Genomic DNA, 10,467 nt, shown 5'->3' with positions numbered 1-10,467 from the left:
TCCAGAGTCTCATAACAGTTTACCCAAAATGTCTAGGATACAATAAAAAAATCACTTGCTACACCAAGAACTAGGAAAATCTCAATTTGAATGAGAGAAGATGACCAACAAACACCAACACCGAGATAACACAGATGTTGGAATTATTTGACAAGGATTTTAAAGCAGCGGTGGTAGGCAGAATAATCCCCCTGCCCCACGACGACCATGTCCCCAGAAGCTACGACTGCATTATATAACATGGCAAAGGGGATTAAGGTTGCAGGTAGAATTAAGGTTGCTGCTCAGCAGACAGGGAGATGATCCTGGATTGTCTGGGTGGGCCCAGTGTCATCAGAAGGGTCCTTATAAGTGGAAGAGAAAGGCAAAAGCCCAGAGTTAAGAGAAAGAGATGTGAGGAATCGGGCTCAGAGAGATGCTGTTTCTGGCTTTGAAGATGGAGGAATGGAGGTGGCCTCTAGAAGCTGCAAAAGGCAAGGAAATGGAAAATGGATTCTCTTCCACAGTCTCCAAAAAGAGCACCGTGACTCTCGATAGTTTTTTTCTTTCTTCCCATTTTTTTTTTTTTTTGAGATGGAGTCTCGCATTGTTGCCTGGGCTGGAGTACAGTGCGCAATCTCGGCTCACTGCAATCTTCGCCTTCTGGGTTCATGTGATTCTCTTGCCTCGCCCTCCCAAGTAGCTGGGATTACAGGTGCCAGCCACCACATCAGGCTAATTATTTTTATTTTTATTTTTAGTAGAGATGAGGTTTTACTATGTTGGCCAGGCTGGTCTCAAACTCCTGATCTTGTGATCTGCCCACCTCAGCCTCCCAAAGTGTTGGGATTACAGGCGTGAGCCACTGTGCCTGGCTGGATAGTTATTTCTTAATCTTGACCACAGGTTCTCAGTGATACCTGAGTCTGACTTCTAAACTAGAAACTGTAAGATTATAATTTGTGTTATTTTAAGCCACTAGGTTTGTGGTACTTTGTTACAGCAATGATAGAAAATGACTATAGTATCTACCATAAAATGCCTTTGGCAAGCAATTATGAACAAATACACTTTGAAAAAGTGAAAAAATAGAAAGTTTCAGTAAAGAAACAGCAGGTATGAAGAAGAACCAAATGGAAACTTTAGAACTGAAAAACAGGATAACCAGAACTAAAAACTCTCTGGATGGGCTCAACAGGAGAATGGGGACAAAAGAGGAAAGAATCAGTGAACTTGAATATGAACAATAATAATGGAATTACTCAATGTGAGCAACAGAGCTCTAGAAAAACAAAAAGCAAAATGAACAGAGCCTTGGAGATCTATGAGGCTATAACAAAGATTTTAAAAAATGAACAAAGATAGCATTTATATTTGGCCAAAGACACAAACCTACAGACTTTCAAGAAGCTGAGCTACCCTCAAGCAGGAGAAGCCCAAAGAAATCCATACAATGACACATCACAGTTAAATTCCTGAAAACTAAAGACAAAGCAAATATCTTTCTGTTATGACAGAGTCTCACTTTGTCACCCAGGCTGGGGTGTAGTGGTACAATCAGAGCTCACTGCAGCTTTGACTTCTTGGGCTCAAGCAATCCTCCTGCCTCAGCCTCCTAAGTAGCTGGGACTACAGGTATGAGCCACCACGCCTGGCTATTAAAAATTTTTTTTTCGCGCGGTGGCTCAAGCCTGTAATCCCAGCACTTTGGGAGGCCGAGGCGGGTGGATCACGAGGTCTAGAGATCGAGACCATCCTGGTCAACATGGTGAAACCCCATCTCTACTAAAAATACAAAAAATTAGCTGGGCATGGTGGTGTGTGCCTGTAATCCCAGCTACTCAGGAGGCTGAGGCAGGAGAATTGCCTGAACCCAGGAGGCGAAGGTTGCGGTGAGCCCAGATCGCGCCATTGCACTCCAGCCTGGGTAACAAAGAGCGAAACTCCGTCTCAAAAAAAAAAAAAAAAAAAAAAATTTTTTTCTGGTGGCAGTGGCTCACGCCTGTAATCCCAGCACTTTGGGAGGCCAAGATGGGCGGATCACCTGAGGATCAGGAGTTCAAGACCAGCCTGGCCAACATGGTGATACCCCATGTCTATATAAAAATAAAAAGAAAAAAAATTTTTTTTTCTGACCAGGCATGGTGGCTCACACCTGTACTCCCAGCACTTTGGGAGGCTGAGGATCCCTTGAGGTCAGGAGTTTGAGACCAGCCTGGTCAACACGGTGAAACCCCATCTCTACTAAAGATATAAAAATTAGTCAGGTGTGGTGGTGGGTGCCTGTAATCCCAGCTACTTGGAAGGCTGAGGCAGGAGAATCACTTGACTGGGGAGGTGGAGGTTGCAGCAAGCTGAGATTGTGCCATTGCCCTCCAGCCTGGGCAATAGAGAGAGACTCCATCTCAAAAAAAAAAAAATTTTTTTTTTTTTTAGAGATAGGGTCTCACAATGTTGCCCAGGTTGTTCTTGAACTCCTTGTCTCAAGCAATCCTCCTGCCTCAGCCATCCAAAGTGCTGGGATTACAGGTGTGAGCCACCATGCCTGGCACAGAAAAGATTTTGAAAGCAGAAAGAGAAGATGAATTCCTTACTTACAAGAAAGAGATCATTCAAATAACAGTGGATTTCTCATTGGAAACTATGCAGGCCAGAAGGAAGTAGCACATTTTCTTTTTTTTTTTGAGACAGAGTCTTACTCTGTCGCCCAGGCTGAAGTGCAGTAGTGCAATCTTGGGTTCAACTTCCACCACCCAGGTTCGAGCGATTCTCCTGCCTCAGTCTCCAGAGTAGCCGGGATTACAGGTGCATGCCACCACACTCAGCTCATTTTTGTATTTTTAGTAGAGATGGGTTTTCACCATGTTGGCCAGACTGGTCTCGAACTCCTGACCTCAAGTGATCCACCTGCCTTGGCCTTCCAAAGTGTTGGAATTACAGGTGTGAGCCACCATGCCTGGCCTTATTAAAGTTTCCTTTCAAAATGAAGACATTTTCCTATTCCATACAAATATAATTTGGTATGGTTTTGAAAAAAAACAGAACAATCCAAAAACTGGTGAAGTCATTGTTTCACTCAGAAAGTAAAATAATATGATAAACTTTTCATAAATTTTTTTAAAAAGAGGAAAAAAACCCAAACAAGCCGGATTCTAAGTCACAGCACTCTAGTGTTTTCCGTATCATTTAATGTTTATAGTGGCCTAAAAAGGCCACAAAGTGATCTTTTCTCCTGTCACTTTCGTCTCTACCTTAGCCACACTCTGCCTATTTTTCTTTTCTTTTTTGAGACAGAGTCTCCTGTCACCTAGGCCAAAGTGTAGTGGCACAATCTCTGCTCACGGCAACCTCTGCCTCCCGGGTTCAAGCAATTCTCCCACCTCAGCCTCCCGAGTAGCTGGGACTACAGGTGCACACCATCACGCCTAGCTAATTTTTGTATTTTTAGTAGAGACAAGGTTTCACCATACTGGCCAAGCTGGTCTCGAACTCCTGACTTCGTGATCCATCCACCTTGGCCTCCCAAAGTGCTGGGCAAGTTGTGAGCCACTGCGCTTGGCCCTAATTTTTGTATTTTTAGTAGAGATGGGGTTTCACCATGTTGGCCAGGCTGGTCTTGAACTCCAGACCTCAAGTGATTTACCTTCCTCAGTCTCCCAAAGTGCTGGGATTACAGGCGTGAGCTACGGCACCTGACCTACTCTCACTATTTTTCAAGCAGAGCAAGCAAGCGCCCCCTCCTGGAATGCTCCCACGAGATCTTCCCCCTCTTAGCACTGGACGAGGACGATCTGGCTTCTCACTCTAGTCCTGGAATCAGAGGCATGAAAAAGATGAGCTACTCCTCCCTCTTACCCTGAAAGCCCAGGTCCTCCCAGTGGTCTCCCTGGAGGGCGCAGTCAAACTTGGAGCCAGTCAGCTTCTTATAGATGGTCTGGAGGACTCGGCCATGCACTGGGTCTTGACTATCCAGGCCACCTGCCCCAAAACACACCCACACTCTGCCAGATTGCCCCTCAGGGGAGGACTGGGTGCTTTCCAGAGAATGTGAGATCTGGACTGAGCTCAAGACACCCCGTTCTCAGCTCCCACTCTCACCCACCAACCATGGTACATTCAAGATTCCTGGTTTAGCCTCAGCAAGAGGGTCAGCAAACAGGGTCTTGCCTGACCATATATGCAGCAACTGCCCTGTGGGCTCACACTGCACTCACACTGAGCAATGGTCAGGACCAAGTCCCTTTCTTCCCGAAGGCCCTGGTGGAGCTTTGGAGGCCCGAAGAGGTAGTGTCGGAGGGCGGACAGCCCAGTCCTTCGAATAGTTGGCTGGATTCTTTTCTGGAGAAGAAATTGCAGGCAATCAGGCTCAGACCAGGGGCAGTGCTTGCAGAAAGTAATTCCCCTATCTGGCTGGTCTTCGGGCCAGGAAAAGGAGGCAAAAGCTTCGAGGCACCTGTTGAGTCTCTAGAGCCAGGCTCTTCCAGCTCCCAGATTTTTTACAAGGTGAAAGAGACACCCCCAAGCTAGGTATTATCAGTTATTATTTGCATTTAGTCTTCTGGGCTTCTGCAGAACTAGCTATTCCACTGACTCCCACAGGCTTACACATCCCCAGCTCCCCCAGTCAGTCAGACAAATGCCAGGACAGGTTTCCCAGGAGCTGGGGACTCACTGGAGTTAGATGAATCTGAGAGGTAGCTGGAATCTTTTGGTCACAACCAGCACTTCCTAATGAGGTCATGCTGGCTTCTCATGGCTCAAGGTCACTACTGCAGGCCTTAGAATATTCTGATTTAGGTAGCTTTTGGCTCCCTGTGTCCTATAAAACAACCTGGTTCCTATCTTTTTAGCTCTCTCCCTTAAGCCAGGTTTTAGGTTGAAGACCTGAAATCACATTTCTCTAAACATATTACTTGTCACACAATATGTCCCAGAAAGCTCCCCAGCTTTTTTTCTTTTTTATAGAGACAGGGTCTCACTCTGTTGCCCAGGTGTGATCATAGCTTATTGCAGCCTTGAACTCCTGGGTTCAAGTGATCCCCTCACCTCAGTCTCCTCTGAAAGTGCTGGTATTACAGGTGTGAGCCACTATGCCCAGCCTCCACCCCACCCCAGCATTTATTCCCCCAATTATCCTTCTTTTTCCAACTTATATCATTCTTAAATTCCTAAATACCTTCTGGTTCCTTGAGGGAATGGAAGACTTTCCTGGCCATGAATTACTCAGCTCCCTGAACAGTTTGCGTTGCCTCTGCAAGGAGCTACCTAGTACTTGATTCTAGATGTCCCTATCCCTAAAAGGGAAGAGTAGAGAAACAGCTATACAGGCCCCTGAATGACAGGGCCACAGAAGCTCTAAGGGCATAGTCCCACAAAAGCTACCAAGGCCCCACATGAAGCATGAGTCCTAGGCACCCACGATCCTGGACACCAAGATCTTGGGGGAGATAGGGCCCTCAGCTGGAGGCTTCCATCTCGCTTGCCCAGTGCCCTATCCTGGTGGGATAGAAGCTTGGCTCCTAGGGAAAAGGCAGTTTGCTTGAGACCCCAAACCCCACTACCATCATACCTTGAAGGAGGAAAGGTCCATAGTCTGGAAGTGCTGCAGGGCCTCAGTGAAGGAGATTAGCTGCCCAGGCTGTTCCGAGTTGGCCAGGCTCCCTGTGGCAAAAGGGAAGACATGCTAGGATTTATAGGAATCATTCTGTCGGAAAACATTTACTGAGAGCCCCCCACTTGACACCTCCAAGCCAAGCACTGGCTTCCAGTTGAATATCAGACACCTATAGCTACAATCTTCTTTCAAGAGGCTGGCATTATCTGCAAGGCTGACTCTGTTTTTGGACTAGCCTACTCAGTCTTGCTAGGCCAGCCTCTGTGATGAGTATGGGACGGATCTGTCCCACAAAGAGATCCCTAAATTCTTTTATCTGTGAGGAGGCAAGTCATTGCCTGGGGTGGGTACCCACATAAGAGCACACAACCAGTTTAGGGGCCTTTCCTAATTTCCACTCTTCCCTTCTCACACCCTGTATAGGAACCCCCAACCACACACCTCTGTTACAGACCATAGGGAATTAACTGATCAGTTAGCAACTTAGGTGATGGCTGATACTATTCACTGCGCTCCAGGAGCTCGAGAGAGGCTCAGGCTAGGTATAGGTCCTAGTTCTATCCTCCTGTAGCTTCATCCAAACCTCTCAGAAACAGGAGACAATTCAGCTCCCATCCCCAGGGACCTCCTTGTGCAGTAAACAACCTGAGCAGCCTTACACAGGGGCTCTGTCTCCATCCTCCTGCCCAACCTCACCACTCTTTAGAAGCTGCCCTAACCAAGGTCAACCCTGTCTTCTCTCAGAGTTGGGTGGAAGATGGACAGGGATGGTAGCCCTTTCTCCATGGCCTTCACTCTGGTTTCCTCCAGAGGTAGGATGTCATCATCTTAGGATTTGAAAGAGATTGTAACCTATGTTATATAGTTAAAATGAGCACTCTCAATAATTCTATCTCCTAGTCCCAGAGTCACAGAAACATTTGTCACACGTGTGGATGGTGCCTTTGCTGGCAGAGGGGCAGTGGGGAGACAGCAGCATTCCTGCAGTTACCCGTCTCCGGCTGGATGGTGTCCACAGCTTCCCATTCTTCTTGGGCTCTGACCACCTCTGTACTCACAACTGCAATAGTGAGAAAAGGAGACCCTCTGAGATTTAGGTATGCATGGGCCTCTACTGCAGACCTCAGCCTTGTATGCGTTACCTTGGGCCTTTTTTTGTTTTAAGAGACGGGGTCTCGCTATGTTACCCAGGTTGGAGTTCAATGGCTGTTCACAGGCATGATCTCACCATTGATCAGCACAGGATTTTTGAACTGCTCCATTTCTGACCTGGGCAAGTTCACTCTTCCTTAGGCAATCTGGTGGTCCCCCACTCCCGGGAGGTCCCCATATTGATGGCATAGCACCACTCAATTGGCATAGCATACCACAGCCCAGAACTCCTGGACTCAAGCGATCCTCTTGCCTCAGCCTCCTGAGTACCTTGGACTACAGGCAGGCACTACCACATCTGGCTGCCTTGGGTCTTAACACTCTCTGATCCTCTCCTCATAGGCTTGCCAGAGTGAGCTTTTGAAAAGATCTGACATCACCCACTTGCTCAAAACCCTCCAGGGGTTCTCTATAGTACTCAAGAAAAAAAATTCACACTCTACAGCACAGTATCCACATAACTTCACAATCTACAGATGGTTCCCCTACTTGTAACAGCTCCACTTACAATTGTTTGACTTTTTGATGGATTTATCAGGGTGTTACATGCATTTTTCTTTTCTTTTTGTTTTTTTTAAAGACTAGTAAGGTGAAGCAGTGGGAGTGGAGAAGGAACAAAGAAATCTGTAACTGGTTGTCATCAATTCATTGTAAACCTCACTCTACTGGGACCAGCCTTAAATGCACTTTCGTTTCTGTTTTTTAGTTTTGCCTAATAAAGCAGCACTTTCGACTTATATTTTTTACTTCCAATGGGTTTACTGGGATGGAAGTTCATTGTAACTCAAGGAACATTTGTAGATCCTTCTTACCTCTCCAGTTTGCCCCAGGGCCATCCAGAACTACCTGAACTTCCTCCACGCTCTGCCCTCTCCAACCCTCGGTGCCTTTTCACAGACTGCTCTCCCTCTGCTGGAATCAACTCCAGGTACTGCCACCTTCAGTTCCAACCCCTCCTGGCGCAGCTCCTTCTCATTCTTCAGTGAGCTCTGACACTATCCTCGCCTGGATGCCTTCCTTGACCTCATCGGTCTGGATGAGGAGCCACTGTTCTGTGAGACCCTGACAACCAGGGCTTATCACAGCGTAGTTATTGTTTCTCCTACTCCACGGTGAGCTATGTGAGGGCAGGTATTCCAGAGCCTAGCACAGAGCTTGACACATGATAGGTGCTCAAGGAATATTTGATGGATGAATGGATGGATGGATGAACGAATGAATGAATGAAAGCACAATACAAGGTAAAGCAAGCAAGAAAGAAAAAGCAAGCAAGCAAGCACAACACAAGGGAGAGAAAAAAAGCAGAAGGATGGGCTTTCTAGAGTCTCCACCCAATCCTTTTCTCCAAACCAGACCTGTCATTCTCTGGCTCAAGCTACTAGTGGCATCTTCTGTCACTGACTTTTCCAGGTTGCTACAGAGAACATCAACAATGTGAAGGATGGAGAGGCTTTAGTTTAATATCAAAAATATGATCTCTCCAGCCTCAGTAGTAAAGTAGGTTAGGACAGCTCTTCTCTGCCTCACAATCTTGGCTGAGAACATCATATGACAATAAACTGTTGGAAGACTATACCTGCAGATTAAATGAAATGCTACCAGACACTAATGGATAATGAGGAAGAAAACACGGCTGGGAAGCAGCAGAGCTGCTGAAAAGCACACTTGAGAGTCCAACTACATGTGAATGCTTCATCTTTGCCACTTACTAGCTGTATGCCATCTGTAGCCCCTCATGGGGCTGTTGTGAGGATGAGGTAATTCTTCTATTTCCTAGGAGGGCACACGGCCCACAGGGAAGCTATTATTATCAACACAGTTGTGGGCTCAGGTCCAGCAGGGCAATGGACAGTGGCAGCAGGTGAGATGGGTCTCCAGGGTCCTAAATGTCTGCACCTCTAGGAAATTCCATCTCACCAGCTCCAGTCTGGAGTAGCAGACATTGAGCCTTGGAGTTTCTAACACAACTTTAACAGAATATTCGACCTTAGATGATCAAATAAAACTTGCTTTCAGCATAGGAGCTGAAAAGGAGGGACAAAGTGGCTGAACAAAAAGGGAAGAGTAGGCTGGGCACGGTGGCTCATGTCTGTAATCCCAGCAGGGTGAGACGCTGAGGTGGACAGAACACCTAAGGTCAGGAGTTCAAGACCAGCCTGGCCAATATGGTAAAACCCTGTCTCTACTAAAAATACAAAAAAAAAAAAAAAAAAAAATTAGCTGCATGTGGTGGCAGGCACCTGTAATTCAAGCTTACTTGGGAGGCTGAGGCAAGAGAGTCACTTGAACCCAGGAGGAGGAAGTTGCAGTGAGCTGAAATTGTACCATTGCACTCCAGCCTGGGCGACAAGAGCGAGATTTGGTCTCAAAAAAAAAAAAAAAAAAAAGTAGGCGGTGGGGTTGTGGGGGGGTTGAGTGGGGAGAGAACAGCAGAAAGCAATGCTTATTATGAAGCTCAACAGAATCCTTCACCTTCTCACCTTTATGCAGTTTTACTGATTTATTGATTCTTCACCTGTCAGAGCCTTATCTACCAGCAACTTAACTAATCCCTCCCAACCCTACACACGCTCGCCTACAAACAGCTTGATCAAAGTCTGTGAGCCAAAAGCAGAAACCATGCAGTAAGGGGGTGGGAATATGCTGTCCAAACAGGTTAGTCAACAAGGTTTTCACCAGCAATAGCAAGCTGGTGCTTAAAAACTCAAGACAAATGTCAAAACCATGTAAGAGCTTCTCCTTTTTCTTTTGGAACCAGGCAGATAGATGCCTCCTACCTGTGACATAAATACTATTTTCCCCTGACCAACAGAAGAACATGGGGCTAAGGGACAAATATTTAGGATAATTAATGCAGCTCACATTAATTCGGCTCTTTATCTTTTTTCTTTTTATAATTGCCTCCTTTATTTCAGCTCTCTTCTACTTTCTCATATAGTCAAAAGCACTACCAATTGAGTCAGCTTATTAAGTAACCCTTTTTAACATTTATTTTATTTATTTGTTTTTTGTTTTTTTTGAGAAGGAGTCTCCTATTGTTGCCCAGGTTGGAGTGTGAACTGACGCCATCTCAGTTCACTACAATCTCTGCTTCCTGGGTTCAAGTGATTCTCCTGCTTCAGCCTCCTGAGTAGCTTGGATTATAGGTGGGTGCTACCACACCTGGATAATTTTTTTTTCTTTTTGGGCAGTCATCTTTGACTAAATTTTTTTATTTTTAGTAGAGACGGGGTTTCGCCATGTTGGTCAGGCTGGTCTTGAACTCCTGACCTCGTGATCTGTCCACCTCGGCATCCCAAAGTGCTGGGATTACAGGCGTGAGGCACCGCGCCCGGCCTACATTCATTTTTTACTTTATTTTTTTAGTTATCCAGGGCTATAGGCACATGCCACCATGCCTATAATCCCAGCATTCTGAGAAGCCAAGATGAGAGGATCATTTGAGCCAAGAGTTTGAGACCAGTCTGGGCAACATACTGAGACCGTCTCTACATAAAATTTTCTTTTTTATCTTTTTTCTTTCTTTTCAAGTGTCTTGCATTGGAATCCACATAAAATTTAAAAAAATTGGCTAGGCATGGTAGTGCACATAGTAGTCCCCATTGCTCAGGAGGCTCCGGTGAGAGGATTTCTGGAGCCCAGGAGTTTAAGGCTGGAGTGAACTATAATCACATCACTACACTTCAGCCTCGACAACAAAGTGAGACCCTGTCTCTAAAATA

General features: G+C 46.0%; 1 protein-coding gene across 1 annotated transcript in view; it reads right to left on the bottom strand.

Moving 5' to 3' along the window:
* Positions 1 to 10,467, bottom strand: part of ELMOD3 (ELMO domain containing 3) — a 37,478-nt gene that overhangs the window by 11,993 nt on the left and 15,018 nt on the right. The window contains exons 6-9 of the mRNA XM_037734687.1: positions 6,585 to 6,653; positions 5,549 to 5,640; positions 4,194 to 4,317; positions 3,835 to 3,957 (exon numbers count right to left, since the gene is read on the bottom strand). Coding sequence (XP_037590615.1) covers positions 3,835 to 3,957; positions 4,194 to 4,317; positions 5,549 to 5,640; positions 6,585 to 6,653 — 408 coding nt within the window. The remainder of the gene's footprint in view (positions 1 to 3,834; positions 3,958 to 4,193; positions 4,318 to 5,548; positions 5,641 to 6,584; positions 6,654 to 10,467) is intronic.

The sequence above is a fragment of the Cebus imitator genome, unplaced genomic scaffold (genome assembly GCF_001604975.1).
Source record: "Cebus imitator isolate Cc_AM_T3 unplaced genomic scaffold, Cebus_imitator-1.0 Scaffold655, whole genome shotgun sequence".
NCBI lineage: Eukaryota > Metazoa > Chordata > Mammalia > Primates > Cebidae > Cebus > Cebus imitator.
Note: the sequence above shows the minus strand (reverse complement) of the source record. Positions and strands in the feature narration are given on the sequence as shown.